This window comes from Sardina pilchardus, chromosome 1, assembly GCF_963854185.1.
Source record: "Sardina pilchardus chromosome 1, fSarPil1.1, whole genome shotgun sequence".
Taxonomy (NCBI): domain Eukaryota; kingdom Metazoa; phylum Chordata; class Actinopteri; order Clupeiformes; family Clupeidae; genus Sardina; species Sardina pilchardus.
This window is the reverse complement of record NC_084994.1, coordinates 47,917,763-47,944,528: the sequence shown is the minus strand read 5'-3', so window position 1 is coordinate 47,944,528 and position 26,766 is coordinate 47,917,763. Positions and strand designations below refer to the sequence as shown.

Below are 26,766 nucleotides of genomic sequence, written 5' to 3'. Positions count from 1 at the left end.
TGCTCATTTGTATTGCGAGCATTAGTGCCTTGCCAAAGTAAAGTCATAGAAGCTGAAGTCTCGTGACCTTTTTTTCATGTCTTGTAGGAGTTCAAGATGTGGCTCGTTAGTAAAGAAGTTTCACTCCTTTATCTTCTATATGAGGGTGTTATGATGGCAAGTTGCAGTCACACACAGTGTGTGTTAGTGTGTGTGCTGAGAATGGTGTGAGTGCTATGAGTATAATGAGAGGATACTATTGTAGTTGGATGCATGTGCTGTACTCTTAATATGTTTTCATGTCTATTATTCTCTTTTAACTAGTTTCTTTTTTATCATATTATGGTGATTATGAAATTCACATCAAGCTGCAAATCAACTTCCCCGGTGATGTAGCTGTAGTGAAATATTTGTATATTTTAAAGCATAAACTTTTTAAATTTAAACAACAGAGAACTTATCCTTAATATAGCCTACTTAGCCTATATTTTTTTTTGATTGCAGTAATTAAAATGATGCAGCGTGCGTGTTTTAGATTAGTCCACTTGGTTTCTGTAATTGTTGTTGTCAAAAGAATCTCAAATACTGAATGTAGGAGGCGTAGCCTACGATTGTGTGTAGCCTACATATCAAGATGAGCGTATTTTTTCATGCGTCCATCTGTCTTGAGAAGCCCTTGAGCGGAGCCATTATAAGTGCTTTTTCAATAAGCCACGGAAATTACTTTTTGCAGCTGACTGCAGCGAAGACCTCGTCAATAGTCCACATTAGGCCACACTGAGATCTGTATGATTCCAGGGGGAAATAGTTATTCTTGATTTTTGAGAGCAATGGTAAATCCGTTAAACCGGAGTTGGTGACAGTCGAATGTGGGACGGAACAAACAATGTTTCATTTCTCGCTTGAGTTATTTTGTATCAGGCTTCGCTGTAGTGTTGTCACATGCATCGTTCTTAGAACATTAGCATTTTAGTGAGCCTCCAAATGTTGTTGTAGCCTATATTTTCGCTTTCATATATGATTCGTCTGTGACTACCCCTCTATTCGGCCCCCTCCGTAGGCTACTCCCCTCCCTGGGTCCTGTGTGTGATAAGCAAACTGGGAGGAGCTGTCGTCGTCTCGTGCGGTCCCCCCTCCTTTCCCCTCACCTCAGTCATTTCAGAGGGAGAGAATGAAAAATAAAGGAGAGGGGTCTGCCTTGAACACGAGCGGAAAGGCGTCATTTTAGTCCAGAAAGCAGTTGGACTAGTTATATACTGCTACGCGCGGGCCTGGCCCGAAGATAACGGCGATGGAGAGGTGGGGGTCGCGAGTCATAAAACCGTCAAAATTGCTGTAGGAAGGCGCAAGGATCATTTTCATTTCATCCCGCATCTCGGCTACCGGGATGGAGATAAGCTATCCCCTGCATCACTACGTCGAACAACAACGTGAACGGCTCTGAACCTCCTGAATGCAGCGTTGTTTTTCACTCTCTGTTGTCACTGAATCCAGTACAGTCCGTAATATTTCGCACGAAACGCGAGGTTTATGGACAGAGCGGCTAACGAACAGACAACTGGACCGACTCATTTTCTCCGCTGGGGATCCAGAGGTAGCCTACCTCAGATTCTACAGTGCTGCCTCTGCCTTGCCGCACAGCGTAAGCGGGCTATGTGCCTCTGCGTTAAGATAATAATGTAATGGAGATTGGTGTTGCCAGGCACACACGACAGCAACGATGCGTTATAACTTGGATACTTCTGGCTGTTAATACGACTAAGGAAACGACAAAAGCATCTTCTGGATCGCAATGAACATCTAGCCTAGATACAACCCAAAACAGGCGATGGGTAAGCTCTTTTTCTTCAGCTAGCGCACAGCAGAGGCGAGCTCTACGGCTGTCATGTCATTGCACTTGTATGTCTGCATCTGATGGTGGGTGTGTGTATAATGTAAAACAATCGGCGATGCCTTCATTTTACAGGCCTGGGCTGACTCAAAAGTATAGGCTATGAAAGTGCCGAAATAGAGAAGGCTGTGATGACGTTCTATGATAGTTCATCTAAATCCCCGTGAATAGCCTGGCGACAATTATGTTGCCTACAGGCAGTACGCTAGTATTACTATTTTATCGATAATATTGCTGAGGTTATTGATCGGTTGACTATTATTCGATCAGGAGAAGCCCAAGCTATTCCGGCTGTGTGTCACTGGCGAAATTTTGGAGACGTTCCAGATGATTCTTGGCCTCCTGGGGTCGTCAAGTAAATTTCCATGGGGTAAGCCAGGGTGTCGTATAGGAGACACTGTCCAGCGACCCTAACTTACCCGCATGTATATGGGCAAATACTGTTTGGCACAGCTTCACGAGATGGATGGGACCACCAAATCGTTAAAAAAAATAAAAGAAAAATAGAGGCGACCTAACCACGAAGCTATCTACAAAATACTTTGATGATAATTGTATCAGGTTATTTTTTTTTATTATTATAAAAACCTTTGTCTATGTCTGGCCTGTGTTGTTGCCAAACTGAATTGTCAGCTGTAACACTTATCTAATGCATTAAAAATGCGTCTGTGCCGTAGAGAGACTGGAATACAATCACGCCCCACACAGACTTCCATTTCAAATGAGGTTTTCGTCCAAGTAGATGAACAACACGAGAGTACCAAGAGCGGTGAGGATAAACGTGCAAGTCTCACATAGCTCGATTAGTCCATCAGTCCGAATGAGCTGTGACAAGATTTGCTTTATTTGATCCAACCGGGGTGGCGTGGTTGCAGGAGCGCCGGCGGGTTTACAAAAGGCCTGTAGAGTGTTAGTCTACAGTGAGTCAGCCGGCCTCAAGGTGCCGAGATTTGCATTGCTCCCTGTAGTGTGCCTCTCGATACAGTGCATTGGGAAACAGCGGTGCCTCGGGAGGCTGCAGTCGTTACACCGCAGCGCCGATAATTAATGCTGATCGACCGTGCGTTCAAGCTAGACGCTGCTGCTGCTGCTGCCTCAAGGACCAGCGTTGAGAGTCAGCAGTAGACCATGCTATGCTTGCTCAAAAAGACTGAACAGCTGGAGCTGCCATAGGACGAGCAACAGTATTTGTATGGTAATGAACAGTGGCCCGTGCAAAGACTTCTATTTTTTTATTATAGAGATATGTTTAAAAAAAGAAAGAAATAGGCCTAGCTAGGTCTACATTTTCCAACTCTGGGAATGAGATGTTTATTACACTGGGGTAACGCAATGTTTCTAACATGAAATGAATTGTTATTACCGGTACACTGCTGCTGTCATACAGTCAGCCAATGTCGTATGATTCACTTCATACGACAGTAGGACGCTCAGGTTCAGCAGCGGAACCACAGCACTAAATGAAGGGTCTGTAAATATACATATTTTTTGTGAAAGTGTAAACTTTGTCTTGACACCCCCCAACCCCTCCCCCGATGCACACACACACACACACACACACACACACACACACACACATTTAATCGCACAATGATCCAACTGTATCACTCATTTCACAACACCCACAAAACATCTGCTCTGGCGTTCTCAGTTCAGTGTTGGTGAGTCTTGAGCAAGCCTTGGTGGCGGGGAGGCCGATCGTTTTCGCTTTTGGTCAACCTTAGAGTTTGTTTTAGAGTCAAATCAAGACGCATTAGGAGAACATTTAACTGAGTGCATCTAAATTGTGGTCTGTTGATGTGCATTCTGGAGAAGTGGTCATGATGAGGCATTGTTGTCATGGGTGTGTTAACCCTGATGTGTTAACAGTCCATTACTGAGCTGCTGACTCTTTAATCTCTCATAGCAGGGTGGCAGACGGGCTTGCACAGGCTCTCACAAAATCAGCACATTATATATGGACTGTTTGCACTCCTTAGAAACAGAAACCCATGACCTTAGCTTTTGGGAATGTAGTGCTCTAATCATCAGAGTTGCAGGAGCTGCAGCCAAGGTCCAAGTCAAGTGTGTCCCCTTCCCCCTCCTCTTCCTCCTCCTCTTCCTCCTCCTCTTCCTCCCCCTGCTGTCTCTCGTCAGGTTGTTGTGGTGGTGAGGAGGTTCAGACTGGTGTTTAGAGGCCCGGGCATCTCCTGTCTTGGTGTTGGTGCACTGTTTGGCTTTAAGGCCTGACTGTTGTTTTTCTGGTTCCATCATCTATGATAGATACACTTACTCCTGTCCTACTGAGAAGGCTCTTTGTTTCTGTCTTTCTTTTTTCTTTCTGCCTCTTTATCTCTCTCTCTCGCTTGCATACACAAACAAGCGCACAGTTTCTACCTTCATCTCTCTTTCAGTTTCTCTCGCAAACCTGCTCGCTCTCTTTTCCTGGCACATGCTTCGTCTCTCTCTCTCGCTCGCTCTACCTCTTTGCCCTGAAGAGTTCTACGCTTCAGTAAAAGAGCTTTCCTTGCCCACGCAGGGTGAGTGTAAGATCTTTTGCCTGGAAAGAAAATAGAAGAAGAAAGTCAGAAACAGTGAGAGGGTGCGCGAGCAGGAGAGAGGGAGAGGGAAAGGGAAAGAGAGAAAAAGAGAGAGAGAGAGAGCGAGAGAAAGAAAGGGCAAGGGAGGGGGGACATCTCACTACCCAAAGACTTTGCGTTTCTTTCTGCAAGGCTGATGGCTTCATCCTTATTAGCGACTTGGGGCCTCTTTGATGCGTTGGGTGTTCAAAGACTCAGTGGGCACCTGCCTGAGTGGATTGAAGCGGCGCAGATAATAAGATTTGCTACATCTGTTGGCAAAATCCAGCCCGCCTCAAAAGAGAGAGAGAGAGAGGGGTGGGGGCGTTGTGGCAGAGGTCTTGACTGGTGCCCGTGGTGACTAGCAGTGACACATTCACGGAGGAGACCTGAGTATGTTATTTTAGTTTTTCATGTCGAAGGCCCAGTTGAACATCAAGGACATGCGCTAGCAAGATGAGATAAGGCAAGGCTCTGATGCAACGTGGAAGAAATCGGCAGTTAAAATGGAATAGTGAAGGCTGTTGCCGTATTGGGTGTGCTGTGGATCATTTATGTTAGATGCTGGGCTGTGCCCCGTGTTGTGATATCCTTCCGTGGGCCTTTCTGTTGTTATTTCTTGCTTGCAGGAAAGCACTTCATCTTGTCCCTTATTTGATGTTGATGTGAAGCACTTCTGCTTGTTCCATGCATTAGTCAGCCCGCAACACTCTGAGAAGTGTCCTTCAAGGGGGACAGCAAACATTAACATTGTCAGCCTTCCCCTCCCTCCATCGCCCTCTTTCCCTCCCTCCTTTCCTCCCTCTCTTGCTCTCTCTCTCTCTCTCTCTCTCTCTCTCTCTCTCTCTCTCTCAGGTGCTTTCATGAATGATGGAGCACCCCTGTCAACCGTAGCAGGCAGCCTTGTGGTACTCCCCTCTCCAAATAAGGCTCCAGTCCTCACATACACATACCCATACACACATACACACACCCACACACACACACACACACACACACACATACACACGCGCACACAGTGCTCCTTGTCAGGCATCCAGGACCCGTTTACCAAGCAAGCCAAAATAGCAACCATCCATCCCCAGCATGGCTGCCAACCCCGCCGCGGAGTGGAGCCTGCCGCCCACGCCCCCACCCCCCCTCCCCCACTGGCCCCTCCCCTCACGTGCTGGCTCTCCGGCCCTTTGTTGTGCCCGGTGTCACCTTTCATGCGCGTCCCTCACCGGGGCATGTGGGGAGAAACGGGCCCTGACCTGTACTTGACCTTAGAGATGTGTTTAGAGCAAGGAGAGAGGAGCGCCTGTGTGTGAGAGAGAGAGAAAGAGAGAGAGAGAGAGAGAGAGGGATGGGGAGATTAAGTGAAGGACGTAATGACATTGCAGTCTTCTCTGTGGGGTTTAATTGACATTCCTCCTGCAGTGCTCGCCCGGTTCAAAACCCGCTGAATAAACGCTTCCATGTCACATACATACACACACACACACACACACACACACACACACAGCTACCATTGCCATCCCCAGAAAGCGTCCGCATTCTGCCTCAGCAGTATTCCTTCCTTCCTCTTTTGTTTGCCAAGTGCCCCCCCCCACACACACACCCCACCCGCGTCCAAGCGCTTGAGCCATTCTAGAAGGTTCTGACCAATCCTGGCCACAAGCAGAGAGAGACATCCTCTCTCCGTCAGGGTTTTAATGGATTCATTTAGTTAATGGTGGGGTAAATGCATCTTCATGGTAGGTGAAGTGTGTGTGTGCGTGCATGTGTAGGTGGGATGAAAGCATTTATGATATTATGTTACACTGGCTTAATGTAATGTAATGTAATGTAGCGTATTGATTCATGGCCAAAGCTACACAGGCATGTGAAGCCAGGGCGTTGTTCCTTGTGTTGTACCTTGCGCGGGGATTTTGATTTGGAGGCTCGGACGGTCCAGCTCCAGCTGACCGTGAAATCAGAAAGCACACAGAGAGAGAGAGAGAAGAAAGGGTTCACGATGGACAGCCTCTGCCCTGCCACTGCAGCTGTCCATCTTGGTCAAGCCCAGCTGGGATCAAACTGGAGGGACAGACAGAGGGAGGGAGTGGTGGACAGATAGATAGAGAGAGAGAGAGGGAGAGAGTGTGTGGTGGACAGAGGAAGAGAGAAAAAGTGTGGTGGATAGAGGGAGAGAGAGTGTGTCTGGTGGACAGACAGACAGACAGGGAGTGGTGGACCAAGGGAGAGGGAGCAGAGCATTTGATTAGGATTATCTCTGGAGTCTCAAAGCTGCCGGACGCTTCTGGACCCTCCCACTCCGGACGTTGGGAGGATGCGTCCGTCCCCTCTCTCACCTCTCCCTGGCTGGGTGGCACCTCCTCTTGGGGAGGAGTGGGGCCCCCTTTGTTGTCCCCCCCCCCCCCCCTCACCCCAACCCACCCCAGGCCTGCAGGAAGACCCCCCCCCCCCTCTCTTTGTAGGCCCGTGGCCCGTGTTGTGCTCAGCCTCTGGGAGCCGTGTGCAGCCCTTTGTCCCGGCCTCACCCCTCCAGCAGCACGCCGGCTCCATGGCGGCGACTTAGGACCCATGAATCATTAATGCGTCTCCCCATCGCCGTGTTCCTCCTCCCAGACACTTAGTGTCCCAGAGAAACATCTCTGTGTTTGGTTTGGACCCCCCCCCCCCCCCCACCACCACCACCCACTCTCGCCCACTCACCTCCACCCAGGCCCAGGCGGGCGAGAGGGAAAAGCCACCCTGTCGGCATTAATATTTCTCCCCTTAATCCACTCCCAACCTCACGGCTCCGCTCACCACTTTGCTCAGTCTCTTTGACTTCTTTTTGACCTCTCAGCCGCGTGTGTGTGTGTGTGTGTGCAGTTGCACGCATGTGATTTGTGGGGTTGGTCAGAGGCATGTAGCGTGTGAGTGTGTGTATGGGTGTTTGTGGCATAGTTTGGTCTTTGTTTTGCATGCCATTTCTTTGGCAGCTGGTTTCCTCTGCTTTGCATGCTTGTGTGGGTGTGTGGTCGACTCTTGTGCTTTGTGGGTGCTCTGGTGCCCTCTCTTGCCAAGAAATTCCTCCAAACACTTCAAATGCCATTGATAGAATCCACTGGTCAATGTCTTGTTATGATAGCCTGGAGGTACCCGCAGAAGCTGATTTATTTCTTGTTAGCTCAGTCTATGTTTTTTTTTGTCTTTCTCACTTCAGGCTGTCTGCAGGGCTGATGCATGTTTAATAAATTCATAGTGATATTTCTCTGACAACAGCAGTGGAGAAGCAAGGTACTTTCCAAGATGGCTGCCAGTGGCACATATCACTTCAAGCTTCACTTCTGCCTCTTGGGAACAGCCATGGTTTGCGAAGCGAGATATTTCACATAACAGAAACACGTGACAGTTCAGTTAGACATTAGATTCTGCTGACAAAGGACCTTCATTTGATGTGTTTTTTCTTACTATAGAGGGCTGTGTTAGCTGTTTGTAAAACCAGGCCATAGTGTATGTGCTGTAACCTCTATGGTTTCAGCACAACAGTGGCTGTGCCATGCTGTTTATATACAGTGTGAGAGTGAGAGACCTTCTTTGTGCTCCGTGTCAACAGGAAGAATAATCTGCAGCAGCCAGCCTCCCATCTGATAGCATCTCTCAACCTTTTTAGAACCTTGTTTGTTTTCCTAACCGCTGTATGTAAACCATCAACTTGGAGCGCTTGTTTGGACTCATGTTGAGTTTACGACTGACAGTTGCCTTGTGGCCATCTTGTGATCAACAAAGCCTTTGGGGCGGCTGGCTCGCCAAGTCAGCTCGGGCGGGTGAGGCTGAGATTTGTTGAGCGCTGTGTTTTAAGGTGGAGGTATCAGCTCTCCATTTGGCCAACTTCCCATCTGGATTTGTTCTTTAAAAGGGCGCTGCCTATAAACTCACTCAGCCTCGGAGGCTCGAACGGGCATATCAGCTTGCAGCTTGCTTGGTTCCTCCCGCTCTCTCTTTTCCTCTTTTCTTTTTTCTCTCTCTTTCTTTCTCTCTCTCTCTCTCTTTCTCCCTCTCAGGCCTTTTTGTTTGCTCATGGTGGGGACAGCACAAGCTGTTGTGATGGCTGAGGCTTGATTGTGCCCTCAGACAAATCAGCCGGGTGTGACTTAGCCTAGAAAACGAGTTGCCTTGGCACATGGTGTTTGGGACCGGTCGTATCAGGTGTGACCAATGTGCCCACCATTGTTGACCGCTGGGCTAAAAAAGACTCCAGCGTTGCTAGAACAGCCAGAACTGTAGCGTCTGCCAGAACTGCTTTTACCATTTCATTGGAAAGGAACAAATTTAAAAAAAAGTAAAGTAGAGGAAAGGAGTCTGTGTGTGTGTGTGTGTGTGTGTGTGTGTGTTTGTCTGTGCACTGGAATGGAATAGGAAGCCATTGTAAGGAACTCTGATGGAAGGCGATATTTCAGCACAAGGGAGGAGGAGGAGGAGGAGGAGGACAGGACCGGCAGAATGAGCTCTATTGTATCGCATGAGACTGCAGCAGCAACAGTGGGAGACCGATGGGCGATTGTGGGACAAGCGCGCTCTCTCACCCTCGCACACACACACGCACACCCAACACACACACACACACACACACACACACACACACACACACACAGCTCCTTGGTTAATGCCTTGTTTCAGTCCCACACTAACAGGGACACAGTGCTGGGTGGCATGACTGATGGAGGTAGCCGTGGCGAGGGCAGTGGCAGTGGAGGGGGCAGGAAGGCACCAGCTGGAGAGAGGCTGGCACTGAATTATACCCAGTTTAGTTACTGGCAAGTTGTGGTCTTTGCTAAAGAAAAGACAGTTTGTGTGTGTGTGTGTGTGTGTGTGTGTGTGTGTGTGTGTGTGTGTGTGCGTGCATGGGTGTTTGTCGGTGAGCGAGAGAGAATAGAAACCCGAGAGTGAGTGTGGGTTCCCAGCATAAGGACTAGGCGAAAAAGCTGGCGTTTTACAAGCCGTGGTTTCGAAATAGCCTGTAAAATGGAAGTCTGTAGTCATAGATGACAATACCAGTGGACGCACGTTCACAGATGGACCCACACAGAAATGTACACACACACACACACACACACACACACACACACACACACACACACACACACACACACACACACACACACAAGTTGAAAGTCAGTTGAAGTATGTTGTAAATCGTGACACAAACATATCCATAAAGGCCTCCCTCATTCAACGACACAAACAGCTCACAGAGCGCAGACACATGCACCCACACGCATGCTTTGCTCAGACTGTACGCGCTGAAAACTTGCTGTGGCTTACAGACACACACACATACACACACACACACACACACACATGAATGCGCCCGCCTCTAAGTCACTAAGAGCCAAGTATTCAGATGCTGTGTGTGTTGTTGACAGTCTCGCATGAGTCGATTTGCTGATTCATCTTGAAGGCTTCACCAGAGGAAGTAAAAAAAAAAGGTTAAAGAGAAAAGTAAGCAGTGGCAAAAATCTTGCAAAAAAAACCTACATCCTATATAACAATATATAAAAAATATCTTTATTTCTTTTCTCACTGTACTTTTGAGCTATCTCTCCTCTGAGAGATCACTTCCTTCCTCATTTCTAATTTCACTCTCACTGTTATCTTACACAGTAACAGGGCTTCTCTGTCTGCTCACACTCACACTCACACACACACACACACACACACACACACACACACACACACACACACACACACACAAATACAAATGAATTGAAGGCTTTCCTGTCCAAACCCCTGGGTGGTGTGTCACCAGCATAGCTCTCGATTAGTCGTCAGCTGGCTCTTTTGGTGAACGCACAGCGCTGAAGGTAGACGCAGCATGACACTGATATGTGCTGTAAAGAGAGGCAGGAATTACCGCTGCGCACTGATGTGGAAGGGTCATCGCAAACGTTGTGGAAATACCTTTTTTACATGGTACGTGCCATGTTTGTTGTTGTACACATATCATGTGATTATCACATAGGGACTAGCCCATTCTTTCAAGAAGGGGGGGTTAAATGAATGTCAGTGAGCTGAGCCGTGACTTGTTATGAAACTGTTTCCAGCATGCTTGAGAGGGCGTTCAGGGACACGGTCTCATTCAGGTTTCTGCTGAGGCCACGTGAGCCTTGATGAAGCGCGCCGCGGCGTGTTGACTGAAGCACAAGCTAGCCTCGACACGACTTGTCTTCTTGAGAGGCTGCCAGCCGCTGCCAGGGCACAGTCGAGGCAGTGCCCCCCTGGCGTAAACACCCAGTGGCGGGCGGCGCCTGGTCTTCGTGCCACCTCCACGGTGAGATCTCGACCGATGGGGGCGTGCGGCTAGCTTTTAGCCACAGCGTTGACGGCACCCCCTCACTCAAAACAGCGGCGTTAATCAGTCAACGCGCCCAGCACCGTGCATGGTGACGACGTTGGCACTTCAGGACCAGTACTGTAGAAGATGGCAGGCTGTTTGGCATGCTGGAGATGTGTCCGTAGATAATGTTGCACAGGCACAGCTGCTCCAGCCTTGTGGTAACGTGGTAGTTTCATGATGCAAGACAGAATTGGTCTTGTAAAGCTTGGATCGGTTCCTGATTTGATGCTCTGTGAACAGTGGAACCCCCCCTCAGGTATGTGCATGTGCTCTCTTGGCAGCTGCCTTTGTTCAGTGACCTATAAAAAACAAGGCTGAACACAATTAAAGAAAACGTGGCAACCACAGCGTCAGCTGCAAAGTGGTCAATAATTCACTAGCTACATATGTTTGATTGTGCTGAGAACACTCACAACCAGAACCACAGAGATTGAACGCACCCTGATATGAACAGAAAAAAAAGCTACATCCCAAAGTCAAATACTGGTTGCAGTGGGTGACGTGTCAGTGACTAGCAAGACCATTCAGTGGTGGTGAATAGACTATACGAATAGAGGTGAGGCATTACTTTTAAAGAAAGCTCTATTGATGGCAAAAGGCACATTAGTCTTCTCTTTTTATCAAGGCATGCTTTCACTTCCTGAGCGGATCGCTGCACTGAGTGTTACATGTTTGTTGTTAATGAGATTTGTGTCCCCTTCGGTGTCTCAGCAGCAGAGATAGCAGGTGAGTGATACGGCTGGTGTGTGTAGGGTGAGTGAGAGAGAAGCACCAGAGTAGTACCAAGGGACAGTACATCCTGAACCATCTCATCAGCAGCAGTTGCTCTGAAAGTAGAAATGACTCATCTCTATAAGCCGGAGAGTTTCTTAGTTACTGGTAGGCTAGTCTGTGTAATATTAGTCAGTAGCCTAATGCATATATGAGACTGCGTGACCTGTGAAGCAGGCGGATAGTAATCAGATGATTTTTCATTTAGGCCTACTGCGAAACCAAGGTACACTCATTCTTCGGGGAGAATTACATTACATGCCTCGTTCTCCGACTAGTTGGAACTGACTGTCATGAATTGGTATTTTGAAAATGAACATGTTTCACAAGGCTAGATTTTTATTCAGATTTACAGTTGACAAGAGGAGCATTTGTGCGTTTGTCTTTCTGTACGCTTCAGCACAACGCTGTTATGTGTACTGATGGAACTTACTTGAAAGAGACAAGCTTCTTCTGTCTCGACCCTTTTTATTGTCAGAACAACATCGTTGAGGCAACCTGTCCGCTCCAAATCCCTGTAATAAGTAACATGACCGCCATTTTGCGTCAGCCTTCTCGCTCTCTCACGGTGAATCAGTGTGTAACACCCGTGCGAGGATTGAGCCGGCCAGTCAGTTCTGGAGAATGATGACAGAGTCGGACACAGAAACCTGCTGTGGGATGTTGGCCAAGACGGCTGCATCACTGGACTCTCTGTCTCTGCGCTGACTTCCAGTAGATCCATTATGAAGCGAGAAAAAGCTCCTGTTATGCTTCAGAAGACTAACAGAACACAAGCACAATTGTATGTCTTGATTTTAACTGAACGCTTCAGTGACACATAGAGTGGGGTGTTGTGAGACTGAAAGTGTTTTCACTTTCTTGATTTTTTTATTTTCCAGTAATAGAGAGAAAGACACTTGGACAGAAAAAAAAATGTCTTTTGTCTGTGAAGTCAGTTTCAAAGAAACATCTTTGTTGAGAAACATTTGTAAGCGAAACTACTGTTGCAAAAAAGTTGCAGTTATGAACTTTATTCATGAAAAGCATGCAACTTTTGTGAGAGTCTGTTGAGAGGCAATATGCCATACAGTAGGAAAATCTTACGGAAACTTTCCATGGGAAGTTAAGAAGGATTTTTTTCCAAATTGGAAACCTTCATGGAATTAAAGGAAATTATGGGAATTGCAGGAATTAACTGGGAATTTGAGGTAATTCATAAACTGCTTTATATATTAACATAAATATAAACACTTTGTTTTATAATAAGCAATATGATTTGTTTGTTTACTATTTTTGCCTTGCTTAGCATATGAAGCTAGTTAGCAGGCTACGAAAATCGCAGTGTTGTCTATTGTTTCCAGTCTGTTTTTACTAGCGCCTAACATTAGCTAGCCAAAACTGCTGTGTACACTGACTGAAGTTCAATGTTTAATGAACTTATTTTAATCCTCGCAAGCAGCAAGCTAGCAACACAGAAACCACTGACCTTCCAAAGGTGCGCTATGTCATTCAACAATGTCTGAAAAAATTTTTCCCATGCACATGAATGCACTATGGGTTGCCTATGTCCAGTAGCCTATTTGAATGCTGTTTGCATGTGATTGACGTATGTGCAGGGTAGAAATTGACTGAACTTACAGTACCTCAGGTTGTTTTAACTAATGTTATGCTGCAAGATTGTTTTTTGAAATGAGATTGTTTTGAATTTTTTCAACTACATTTAGGTTCCTTGTTATAGACTAACTTACCACATTAAATGCCCAGTTTATTCCCGTTAATTCCCATGAAAAGTTTTCAACTTTGAAAATCCCTGGAATTTTGCAACTCTTCTCCCAAGGCTGCAACATAATGACTCCCACATATTATATTCCACTCTGAGTGCATATACAACCCACACAAAGAGGAAAAAGTCTGCTTTGAAGTGAAAAGGGCCCTTTGGACCAACCATAGGGATGATATTTGAACTAACCTTTAAGTCTGTCTGAAAAAGACAGATCTGTATGCTATGATTCAAGCCTGATCAGTCACAGACCCCCCTCACCATCTTGGCCTCGTCTGTCCACAGGACAGTTGGCCCTGGAGGGGAGCTGTGGACATCTGCGGCCCAATCCCCCCCACCCCCGACCACCACCAGCCAATGGATCATCACGCTAGTTAGTGGAACAGCGGATGCTCCAAGCCCTGCGGTATTTACCTAGCTCTGGGATTCAGCGCTGGCCAGCTCATTTCCCAGAACTAAAGGTGTGAGAGGAGATGGGGGGGGGGGGTGCACTAAGCACTAAGCACTTCCTCCCTCATGTTTGTATTGCACATACCTGACTGTTTTTTTCCCCTTTCTCGCGTTCTACGTTTTGATCCGAGCCCCTGCTGGTGTGTTCTAGGGAAGGGTCAAAGGTCAGGGCACATGCTGAGGGACTGGCAGAGACCTGCCGCCCGAGAGGCTGATGTATTGAGCGCAGCCCCCCGCCCACACATTGATTTTCAACTCAAATTAAACCCGACTTGACCGTCGTATATCTGTCAGTGCTGAGCGGTGTGCTTACATTTTTCCACAACACATTTGCTCTGCTCAGAGGCTCGGCTGCGTTGAGGAAAGCCCTGGAAGGGCCAATGACCTCCAACACAGCCCCCCCCCCACCCCACCTCCCCACACACACGCCCCCGTCTCTCCTCCCGAGAGCCCCACTGAATGGCACTCTTTGTGTGTCTCTCTATGTCACGCCATTGTGTTTTGCTTTAATACTTAATCACATTCAGAAACTGTATTTCACGGCCCACATGTATTGAGTGGTCATGATGACTGACCCACTTATGAGTCTGGCACTAGTGGAGGATGAGGGGGAAGAAAGAAAACACGATGGCCTCAGACGTTTTTGGCCCTTTTCCACTTTGGGGTAGAAGCCACCGCGGGTGCTCTTATTTGTTAATAAAAACAATATAAATATAGATATATAAAAACTTTGCAAAAGAATTAAAGGTACTGTAGAGTAAAAAGGTTTCGATGTCAGGTTACATCTTCATCAGTGTCCTTGAAGGTCTCTCTCTTTTCTAATTGAAAGCTTACAATTTTATGACTTGCTTAGATGTCTTTGGAATTAAGTTGATGTATGGTTGCAGTGTCGTTGCTAAGTACATTGTCATTGCTAAGCACTGTTGAGAAGTTTCTAGCATTGTTAGCTAATGTTTCTGATGTTACAGCTTCTTGTGGAAACAGAACACCAAGGCCACGCACCTTGGGCCAGCCTCGGTCCGTGATGGAAAAGAGCCTCTTGTGTGCTTTTCCTGTGTGACCATTCGAGCACGACCGAGTGAGTTTATACACTACGGCTTTTGAGTGGGGGAGGGAAACAGCTGCAGACAGGTGTGGAGTTGAGAGCATGAGATGAGGGCAGGAGGAGATGAGAGTTGGTATGGTGCTAGGCTAGCACGGCTGCACGGCGACTACCATGAGCGAGGCACCGCCACAGCGCTGTGGGTTTGTGCTGGGACGGATGTTGGTTTCAACTCTCTCATAGAGGTCATATCTCTCTCTCTCTCTCTCTGTGTAACTCTGTCTCTTTCTCTGTGTATCTATCTCTCTCTCTCTCTCTCTTTCCCCTTTCTCTCTCTCCTCACTTCACAAGGTGGCTGCCGTCACAAAGAGCTCGCCTGGGACGGATGTTGGTTTCAACTCTCTCATAGAGGTCATCTCTCTCTCTCACTCTCTCTCTTTCTCTGTGTATCTCTGTCTCTTTCTCTCTCTCTCTCTCTCTCTCTCTCTCTCTCTCTCTCTGTGTCTCTCTCTCTCTCCTCACTTCACAAGGTGGCTGCCATCACAAAGAGCTCGCTTTGTAGACCAGAAATGGAATCCGCCCTGCTGACCGCCTGGCCCGGGTGACCTGTGCAAATACCATGCCATTTGATAATAGAATCACATTATGCAAAGCCCTGCGCCCTTGCCCCAGTCTGCAATCATGCGCCACGTCCAGCACAAGCCAGTTGTGCCGGATTGGGAAAGGTCACAGCCATATGCAGGGGAGCAAGGCTTTATTTTCATTATTATTATTATGCTTACCAGAGAGGCCACCGTACTCATCCATGAATTATCTAAATATCATTCGCTCTGCCAGCCAGCCAGGGCGGTGGGAATAATCCACTTTCTCACCGCGGGGAGAGAACTCTGTTTGCTTGCATCTAACTGTGTGTGTTTGTTTCTCGGATCGCAGGGGGGTGGGGAGGGCGGAAAAAAAAAGCTTTCTCCGTGTTTGATAGCTCAGCGGCGGCCATTTTGGTTCCACTCTGTAGGAGGTTTATATAACGGGATTAGAGCCAGCACCCCAGTAGCACCTTTCATCTCCAGGCTCCCTGCAGACGCGCATTTGCCGCTGCCATCCTGTCTGGGGCCCCATCGCTCTTCCTGGTGTGGGGATCAGTTAGACACGCCCCCCTCCTTCCACACACAAACACACACACGCACACACACACACACACACATAACATACACCCACATCAGACACACACACACTGCCACCCGGCATGCTGTAACTCAGTCCCCCCCCTTCCCGAGTAATTGTTCTGGGAGGTTTACGTTGAGATGCGGGCCTTATCTAAAGTTATGCAGGGGCCAGTGGAGAGGTCGGGTCTGCAGGAGGGTGTTAATGTGCATGGACATTTCTTTGGCTTGGTCTCAGGTGTCGGCGAGATTAAGCTCATGTGGCTGTGGATCGTCCACCACCTTTGCCCAAACGGATCTTGTTCATCATTCCCTTTTGGCTGGTCTTCTGATGAAAAGATGTTGGCATGTCCTCGTGGCACTGGATTGCGGTGCTTCAAGTGAAGCACTGTTTTGTTTCAATTTTCGTCTGGAGAGCTCTTACTCCTCATCACTGTGCAACCGCTGTCTGATTGCAGCAATCAGAGTGGGCTTCTTTTTGTGGTGACTGTTACCAAAGACGCCTGTGTCAGCAGAGAGCAGTCAGGCCTCAGCAATGTCAAACAATAACAGCACTCCCAACCGAGCTGCAGTTGCCTACCTAAGCCTCCAAGTCCACGGGCTCACAGTGATTGCTTAAGCTGACAGTTTGTGTCCTGACAAGACACACTCGAGACGTCTTGGTGACTCATGGTCTCTCTATGCCCTGTTGCCGAGAGAAAAGAGGCATAACGGCAGCGTGCCTCAGCACGACTTGTCGGGACGTTCGCAAAATGGTAGGTGAAATGACAAGAACCGCCGCGTCGGAGTGTAATGGTTTTGCCATCTGTTGTTGTCAGTCATTTCTCCTCTGGTGTTGGCGTTTGTAATGGGTGTTCACCCCCGTCACTGTTTCCTTCCTGCAAGTCAGTGGAGAGGAAGGGAGAGCGAGCGAGGCTGTAAAACAGAGGCGGCCGAACACGGCGAGAAACCGAGAGTGACCTGCAGGATGTGGTGCTCCGAGTGAACGGTGATCAGTCAAATTATTGTATTGTTATGACTTAGCATCTCAACTGTCTCTCTCTCTCTCTCTCTCTCACACACACACATCAACTTTTGGTGTCTTGTTCTCAATGTATCAGCCCCCCAGTTGGCTGTAATTATAGATGCATGATGGTGAAGCCCAATGCGTTCGCAAGTGTGTTGAATTATTGTACACACTTGCTCTCTCTCTCTTTCGCTCTTTCTCTCTCCCTCCCCCCGTCTCTCTTACTTCTCAATTTCTCAATTTATCAGCCTTCCAGTCGACTGTAATTATAGGTCTGAGTTGAAATAAACATACATCTCTTCAAAAAACACTAAACACCAACAGCAATTTTTTGTATATACATAATTATGCATTGCACATACTCACCTATTTCTTGTCATCCTCCTGGGTTAGTTTGATGTGGCGTTATCACTTGAGTGTCTAGACAGCAGCAGGGCATAACAGTGGCGTAATTGCAAGGCTGCTGCATGCAAAAACCTCCTTCACACAAGCCCAGTCAGCCATTAGCTGATCCGCAGTCCTCAGCCCAAATAACACGTTAACGCTAATTACACGCTAGCGGTTTGTCAGCACCAAGACAGGAGTGGCGCAAGTGTCCTCCGAGGGAAAGAAAGAATAAAAAAAAAACAACACCCAGTCAATGGTAAACGAGTGCAGGTCCTCGGAGACCGGGCCTGTGTTTGGTCAGGGAAAAAAAAAAAATGGATGACTCACCTTGGGGGACAGAGCTCAATCCCAGCAGTGTCGCGGCGGGATCGGTGTGCCCTGCCATCGCTGGCTGCTGCCGCCGCCACGCTCCGCTGCTCCTGGAGCCGGCCAGAGCGGCCTGGGCAGCGAGTTGAGAAAGCGACCGCTTTTTATTCCTGCGGAGGCTATCGGAGACCGCCGCCGCTCCAAAACCACATCTGGCCCCGATCTGTGGTGGAGCCGCTCCAAGGCCGCGCGCCACCCGGGGGTCGGCCATTCCAGAGAGCAGATCATGAGGAATGACACGGGAATGATGTGTGTGTGAGTGTGTGTGTTGTGGGGAGGATCTATTGCAGCGCAAAAAGGGACTGATTACGATGCATGGAGCCACTAGTGAGTCAAAGCTGTTCTCCATTATGTGCGCCCAGGTGGGGATTTTTTTTTTGTGTTGGGGTGGGGGTGGGGGGAGATGGCCGACAGGCAGGCGGGCTGGCCGGCTCTATCATCCGTCAGCTGATAATGTCAGAACGGCCGCCCGAGGCTCCAGCCGAGGTCCAGTCAATGCCGAGCACCACTACTCCCCCCCCGGCACCAGGAGAGCGGCCGCCCTTCCCGACCCGCTTCCCTCCATTATTGATGAGGCCCGCCGCACATTTCTCGCTCCTCCTGGGCCGGGAACAGCACCTTCCAGCACACTCCTCGCCACCTTCCCTCATTCTTCAAAATGTGCCGCTGAATTATTTAAAAGCACTTAGCACCCTTCCCCACACTCTCTCCTTCGCGTTCGGAGCGCCCGGTGTCTGCTGCATACCTGTGCCGACTCAGTGAGTGGGGATGGCTGCTGTGGGTGGCAGATTTTCCATCCAGGGAGGAGATAGTCTTTCAAAAATACCCTACATCTGTGTAAACGTATGTGCGTCACTTTTGGCAGAGCGTGTCAAAAATTAGCATGTCAGTATCTAGCTGGCCTGGTTCTTCCGTCCCCATGGCTTGCGCGGTTGGCTCCCGCTCATTTGCCAGTCGAGTAGGAGGCCTCCTGACTCCCGTGGCTAAAAAAGGTAGAGCCGCGCTGCCCTCCTCCAGAAACCTGACTCATCAGGAAGCGGAGGGGGGGCCTCAATCGATCCGTGAATCCCGAGCCGTCCCCCGAAACGTTTGCGCCGCCACTGCAGTCGTCTGAGCGATAAGTAACCGAGCTAAGCTGGCTCCAGTGTTGACAACAGGCACAAATAAAGGAAGCCTCTCGTTAGGAACGACGGGCACCACAGACAATGGCGGCGTCCCCCCAGACCACAAGCCCCTGCAGGGAGGCTGCCCCGGGCACCGTGCCAACTGGCAGCCAGGAAGAGAGAGGGAGTGAGAGACAGAGAGAGAGAGAGAGAGAGGGAGAGAGGGAGCTGCTCCTGTATGTTCTTTTCATAGTGAGCATAGGAGGAAGAGCCCGGGTGCTGCTGCAGAGCTCTGTGTGCGCTGAGTTACGTCAAGCCTGCAGATTCCGAGATATCGGAGACGTCGAGCAGCCAGGCGGAAGAACTCTTCGGGGACGCTGCGAGAGCAGCACAATAATTATGATTTCATCAGTGCCTCAATAAGACCTTTCGCTTTCGTCTGAAGGTGACTTCCATCCCCTGTTTCCAGAAAGCGCACGGGGAATCTGTTCTTTAAAGCGCTGAATCTATGAATGTGCTATTTAAAGCACAGAATAGTGTGTGGTAATGATCATTTTCCGTGTTTTCTCCTCTAAATAGGTCATGTCTATGGGACTGTCAGACAGGCATGAATATTAGCATGACTCATAGTGATGTGCAAGAGCGATAGCATCATGTCAGATCAGAAGAATATCGAGCACATCTTTGAATAAATGAGCAGCATGATATTTCTCATGTGTTTTGGGTCTTACTGAAACAGAAGAGGACACAAAAGGTCGGCGTGTTTGTGTGTGTCAGTGTCAGGAAGTGTGTGTGTGATGAGCGCATAGACACACTCTGGCTCTCTGACGGGGCCCTAATTGTGTTAAAGCCCATTTGGCTGCAGGTTTTGTCCGGCCACCCTCCCCTCCGCCGCTGCTCCCATGGTGACCCACAATGCCGTTTTTGTCCACTTCCGCCTCGCCCTTGTCCGTCCATAATGGCAGCCAGTCGGAGCGCCGCGGAAGACAAGTCATTAGACGCGAGCCGCCCTGGATGCCGCGACAAACTGCGCTGCATTTGTAATGCTCGTTTGTCCTTCTTTTACCCCCGCACTCGAGCTGGCCCAATCACGTCGACTTTGACCGTGTTACCGTGGAGAGTTCCGCTCAGCGCGCCGCTCACCACAGTTTGTTTGCCACTTGAGACTCCTCCAAGACTCCAAAACCCCAAATGTTTGGCTTTGCTAATACAGTGGCAAGAGGACGTTATTTAAATTTAGACAACGCTAAGAAAAAATCCTCCCAAGTCTATTTTCTCTCTGCCAAGCGTCACAATGTGGACACAGGCTGGCAAAAGTGAACGCGACAAATAAACAACTAGAGGCGAGCGCTGAGCTTAATTTCATCTCAGCTATTTTCCGACTTTACGGCTCCAACGAGGCGACAAGGCCTTGGACCTGACTCTGCGCTGCCCTTTAATAGATGAATAGGCGCCCTATATACCGGTATGGTTGGCTGCTCTTATGCTCTTATGACAGGTCACCTGGTTCTCTCTGGGTCGTTGGTTCATTTCCAGAAAGAGCCATCTGGCGCCTGTGTGAGTGTCTAATGTTTGACATGACCCACGAGAGTGTGCGCTCAGCAGCACCTGGTACTCCCAGAAATGTTGGACATGTGCGCTTCACTGTCTTTGGTATTTTGTTTTAATATTCCTGTAGTCTAAGCACTCCGCTCCGCCTGCCGTCTGAAAGGCAAGCCTTTTCACTGGCTCGCTTGCGTCAACACGAACAACATTTCTTTCTGTTTACGTGCATGCCACAAAACTAAAGCCAGATGCATTTATATTACTTCGAAATGACTGCTGCACTTCACAATCCATCTCGCTGGCCTGAACTCTGAAAAACGTCTCAGCATATATAGTGAGCGCACGGTGGCCCGGGAGTGCACTAAACCACCGCTCAAGTGTACGGAAAAAAGATCGGATCGTTCCTCATAGCGTAGTCAGCCCTGAGCCCGGAGGCCACCGCTGGCTTTTCCCGCAGGTAACCGAACGCGTCCCTGTTTCACCTCAACCCCGGCAGCCCGGGGGGCCCCCCGGTAACTCGACACTCAGCATATTCTTTTGTATTTTTATCTCTGGCGCAGATTCTTGCAGGCCCCGGTGCAAAAGCGTCCCTTCCCTCGCAGTCAGGCGTGCCTCGCCGCACCACACCGGTGGTGTTGGAACAGGCCCGCGCGGCTGTGGAGACGGAGATAAGGCAGACGAGAGCAGAGGCATATTTAGAGTGCCAACAAAAGAGAAGCAGGAGACGTGAAAAAAAGTCTAGATAAAAATACACACCGTGTGAGGGTGTGAAAGAAAGAGGGAAAGTGAGGGAGGGATGGAAGGAGGGAGGGATGGAAGGAGGGAGGGAGAGAAGGAGAGAGTGAGAGAAGGAGATTGCTGATAGAGACAAAGGAGGAAATGATTCTGAAGGGGAAGTCCAGAGCCTATAAAGTTGTCCTCCACCACTCCTTCTTTTGCCACTCTCTCACTTCACTCTTTCTCTCGCTCGGTCACTCTCACTCACTCACTGAGAGAGAAAACATTAACAGTTGTAGCGAAGCCAAGTGCTGCATTAGGCTTGATGACTGAGGTCAGATTGCAGCTATTTCACTGGAGGAACTTCTCTTAAGGGTCTTGAGAAAAGTCCCCAGCTTTCTGCCGTCTATTTTTTTCCCTCCCATCCCAATCCCCACCCCATTCCCTGGTGTCCTGCACTGGTAGTGAGTGCCTTGAAAACTGAAGTGCATTTCGACGCTGTGCAAATGAGGAGCCATAAAAGCAAAGGTCACTTCCTACTCGAGAAACTTGGAATCCATCCTCGTGCTCCGTGTCAGTTCTGCCAGATTGCGTTTCTTTGATTGTGAGACAACCCCCGCCGACTCCCTCCATTTTTCATGGTAGATTCTGACAGGCGGAGAGAATGATGATAGAAAGATGGAGGGAGGGAGGAATGGAGGGAGAGAGAGAGAGAGGGGAGGGGAGGGGAGGGAGCTTGTCCTAGCCAATCACAGCTGAATCATCAATCCATATGATTTAGGATTCCACTGGAGAACCTCAAAGGCTGTACAGAAACACACATGCAATTATATCATCAGAAATAAGCCATGCAGCGGAGGGGATTAAAGGGCACCTGTGTAATCATTGGTCCTGTGGTAACTGGATTTGCTTGATCTGGTTGTGGACGTCAGATATAAAACTCAACTTCATCACTGACTGACCTTAGCGGGTAACCTTTCTAAATCAGGGAAATACATGCGCAGCCGATGAAATCTGCTTAACCTTTGCTGCCTTGCTCATATCATTTCAATGAAGCTACAATTGTATTCTGGCCTTAAACATGGTCTCTGTTTCTCCTCTCCGCCTCACCCCCCCCCCCCCTTTTCCTCTCGTTGTTCCTCAGGATGAAAATGCGACGGCACAGGGTGTTCTTGCTTTGCACGGTGGGCCTGTGTGTCATCTCCTTCCTGCACTACTACAAGGCGCTGCACTACGTGTCGCTGCTGCGCGAGCTCTCCGCCCCCTACCCCAACATCAAGTCCTTCATCATGGTCACCGGCTTCTTCTGGAGGGAGCGCGCCACGCCGCTGGCCAGCGCCGTCCCCGAGGAGGGCCCGCCGCTGGACCTCAGGCCCTCGGACACCAAGCCCCGAGCCGGCGGGGAGCACGTGGAGGGGGCGAGGATGATCCCGGGGCTGGAGGAGCCGGGGGGGCTGGTGATGGAGGTGGGGGAGGATCCCGGAGTGCCCAGACCGTGGGGGAGGCCTGAGGAACCACCACACCGGGACCCTGATGCCATTGAAGTAAGCACCGAATCTGTGATCTGCAGTTCCTACGTTATGATGTTATTGTGTTGGTAGCGTGTGCAGAAAGAGTTGTGATTACAGTACTTTCCCGCATATAAGCCACATTGTGTGTAAGCCGCAGGACAGTGTTTTATGCAAGTTAAAGGAGACAAAACCATATTAACACCATATTAATTGCCGCCCCTGTATTAACCTCATAGCGGAAGAAATTTTGCTAAATCATTGTATAAGCCGCGACTAATAGTTGGGAAATTACGGGTAGGTCATACTGTATTAACCTAGCCTGGGTGTTCCCATACTGCCTTGCACGGTGATTTCATTCACGCTGCTAAGGCAGTCTGGAAACTAACACCCACATTTTCGCCTGATGTTGGCGACCAATCACAGAACAGGGGAGAAAGCAAGACCATGATGAGCTATGCACGGACGCATTTGATAGACATCTGTGGCGCCCAATGGATCTGGGCATTTTTTCAAATACGAGAAAATGAACGTCTGGTTGCCAGACCACGTCTCATTTGAGAAGTGGTAGGCGCTAGCCATGCTAGTATTAACCTCATAGCGGAAGAAATTTTGCAAAATCAATGTATAAGCCGCGGCTAATAGTTGGGAAATTACGGGTAGGTCATAAATATTTCAATAGATAATGATAGATAAATGTGATGGATAAATGGTTAGCGTTAGTTCAATGTGTTTACTGTTCTCCTTTTCTTCGATGCTATTTCCATGTTCTTGGGTTTAAACGAGACATTTCTTTCCCAAAACAGGAGCAAAATGAGCGGCAGAAGGTGACCCCCTGGCACCCCAATCCCCCGGTAGTTCGTCTGAGACCGGAGGTTCCGCACGTGGTGGTGGAGGTGGAGGAACTCGACCCCACGACGGCTCCCACCCCCGACCCGATCGACTCCATGGGCGACCTCCACACCCGACCGCACGTCCTCCAGAACGACCGCACGTCCTACTTCGTGCGCACCAAAGCCGGCGCCCTGTGCTTCCGGCAGGGGACCGAAGTAGCGCCCCCCGGTGGCCAGGCCAAAGCGGCGGGTCCCACGGCAGCGGCCAAACACGGCCAGCGGCAGCTCCTCCAGCAGCCCATGCACCCCCAGCTTCAGCAGCAACAGCAGCAGCCGCAGGAGCAGCCGCAGCCACAGCTGCAGTACCCTCCCGAGGAGCAGGCCGGCACCCTGCGCGCCAAACCCCGGCGCGGCAAGCGGCTGGTGAAGTGCGTGTGCCGTCCCGGCTGGCACGGGCCCTACTGCGGCGTGCCCACCATGGTCTACCACTCCAACCTGCCCACCAAGGAGCGGCTGACGCCGCGCGAGACCCCCCGCCGGGTCATCAACGCCATCAACGTCAACCACGAGTTCGACCTGCTGCACGTGCGCTTTCACGAGCTGGCCAGCGCCGTGGACCTGTTCCTGGTGTGCGAGTCCAACTTCACGGCGTACGGCGACCGGCGGCCGCTGCGCTTCCTGCGGCTGCTGCTCAACGGCACGTACGACTACATCCGCCACAAGATCCTCTACGTCTTCCTCGACCACTTCCCCGACGGCGGGCGGCAGGACGGCTGGATCGCCGACGACTACCTGCGCACGTTCCTGACGCGCAACGGCATGTCGCGGGTGGCCAACCTCCGGCCGGACGACGTCTTCCTCATCAACGACGCCGACGAGATCCCGGCCCGCGAGGGCATCCTCTTCCTCAAGCTGTTCGACGGCTGGACGGAGCCCTTCGCCATCCACATGCGCAAGTCGCTCTACGGATTCTTCTGGAAGCAGCTGGGCTCGCTGGAGGTGGTGTCGGGCTGCACGGTGGGCATGCTCCGCGACGTTTACGACAACGACGGCATCCGGCTGCGGCGCCGAGAGTACTACACCATGCCGGGCTTCCGGAAGTACGAGAACGACACGGGGCACATCCTGGTGCAGTGGTCGCTGGGAAGTCCGTTCCACTTTGCCGGCTGGCACTGCTCGTGGTGCTTCTCCCCCGAGGGGATCCACTTTAAGCTCATCTCGGCCCAGAACGGGGACTTCCCGCGCTGGGGCGACTACGAGGACAAGCGGGACCTTAGATACATCCGGGAGCTGATCCGAACCGGGGGTTGGTTCGACGGCTCCGTGCAGGAGTACCCTCCCTCGGATCCCAAGGAGCACATGTACGCTCCCAAGTACATGTTGGACCACTACGAGCAGTACCGGTACTTGCTTGAGAACCCGTACGAAATTAAGATAAGCGGGGGGTAAGGCGGAACGTGGCAGGGGCTTTTCAGACGGTCCACGGGAGAACCATGGGTGAGGGTTCCAGGATGTCATGGGGTTCCGGGGAGAAAAGGGATAAAACCACTGGCAACTTGTACAATGCCCGCCCACCAGAAGTCCGGCCCCCCTTTCCACACAGGCCCACCCACTGCTCCACGACCGTCCAATGACAGGACAGGGCACACAGCAGTGGGTGGGGTTGGACTGGCATGGTTGGACATAACCAAACAGCGCTGGCGCAAGACACTATGAAGAAGTGGAGCAATGCTAAAATGTCCCATGATGTTGATGTTCACTTTGTTGCCCCCCCCCTCCCCCTGCTACCCCAAGGGAGATTAACTGCCCTGTCCAGGGCTCTCCTGTCACATCTTTCTGCTGTTGTGTCTGTGGTCAGCCCTGCAGATCTCTCTGGACATATCTCATAGGAGGGGGCCGGTGGGTCAGTCGGCCTTCAACACACTTCTGTCCTGCACACAAAACATCGAGCCCCGTACACCATTCAGAGGAGAAAACACCAGGCTTACTATTATTGCATTGTTGGGAGTGGACTGGAGACTAATCTCCTTCTTTGTCCGATCACCGTGAGTTTTGTGTTACCTTTTAGTTAGTGAAAGCAAGGAGGGAGGAAGTGAAAGAAGAGAAACAGAGAATGAACAGAACACATTAGCCTCTACGGCTTTTCAGTTCCCTGTTTGCTCTGAGAAGGCATTCGATGACCTCAATTCACATCAAGATCCTGGTAGGAACAAAAAAAAAAACGACCGCTATTCCGCCTACTCGGCGCTGTCCGAGTAACCGGTGGCGGCGATAAGAGCTAGCCGCGTTTGCAGAAGCAGAGCAACCGGTCGCTGGGAGTGGAAGTGTCAAGAGTCTTCAGTCACAGACCCTGCGACTGGCCTCTGCGCTAAGCTAAGCTAAGCTGGGCTGGGGGAGGATTAGCTTTGATAGCACTCGCTGGTGTTCTCATGCAGGAAATATCACAGGTCACGCCGCCTGCTGCAAGCGGAGAAGTGCGCGGCGCTCCACTAAGGTGCCTGACAGGGAGGGGTCTGCTGGAGTGGCTGTGGCTGGGAGCTCCCAGCACCGGAGGGGGGGAGGCGAGGGGTAGGGCTGACAGCTTCCTTCAGCAGACTGGGATGAATAAATCATGGCTGGCAAGAGAGTCCAGACACAGCAGGAGTATCTCTCTCTTTCTCTCTCTTCCTCTCTCTTCCTCTCTCTCTCACTCTCTCTCTTTCTTTCTTTCTCTCTCTCGCTCTCTTTCTCTCTCCATACAATAGTTCTATGAAAGGGGTTTTAAAGTCAAGTCTCTTCCTGCCCCCCCTTCTCTCTCTCTTGCTCTCTTTCTCTTTCTCTCTCTTCCTCTCTCTCTTCCTCTCTCTGTCTTGCTCTCAAACAGCCTTTTACAGAGGACAGGCTTTAGGGACATGAGTTGGAACTCTGTTTCTCTCCTCTTTCTCCCTCTCTGCCACACGCGCACACACACACACACACACACACACACACACACACACACACACACTCAAAAAGAGAAAAACCCCTCTCCAAATAACTCAAACAGAAAGTGCGCTTGCCTACGTTGTCTTGGCAGCCTATGAAGGGGTGGAAGTGGAGGAAGGGGTGTTTTGGGTCTGCTGGCTGTCGAGGGGGCAGGCGCTCGAGGGGAGGCGGGGCGGGCGGCGAGGGGGGGCCGTTGTGGGGGGGGGGGGGCAGGATGAGGGAAGGAAAAGAGGGAGGGACCAACTCGGCGAAAACACACACGCGTTCATCTGAGGTCACTGGGGCCTGTGTATGCGGAGAATGTAGAGCACACCCGAGCCTCTCGAGCGCTGCGTGTGGTGTTTATATATATATACT

The 26,766-nt window shown here is 50.1% G+C and overlaps 1 protein-coding gene across 1 annotated transcript; it reads left to right on the top strand.

The window, feature by feature from the left end:
• Positions 1-1,125: 1,125 nt before the first annotated feature.
• mgat3b (beta-1,4-mannosyl-glycoprotein 4-beta-N-acetylglucosaminyltransferase b) lies at positions 1,126-26,542 on the top strand. The gene is made up of 3 exons (XM_062547186.1): positions 1,126-1,811; positions 22,249-22,648; positions 23,419-26,542. Exons 2-3 carry the CDS (start codon positions 22,250-22,252, stop codon positions 24,892-24,894), a joined length of 1,875 nt encoding a protein of 624 aa, XP_062403170.1. The 5' UTR covers positions 1,126-1,811; position 22,249; the 3' UTR covers positions 24,895-26,542.
• The last annotated feature ends 224 nt before the right edge of the window (positions 26,543-26,766 follow it).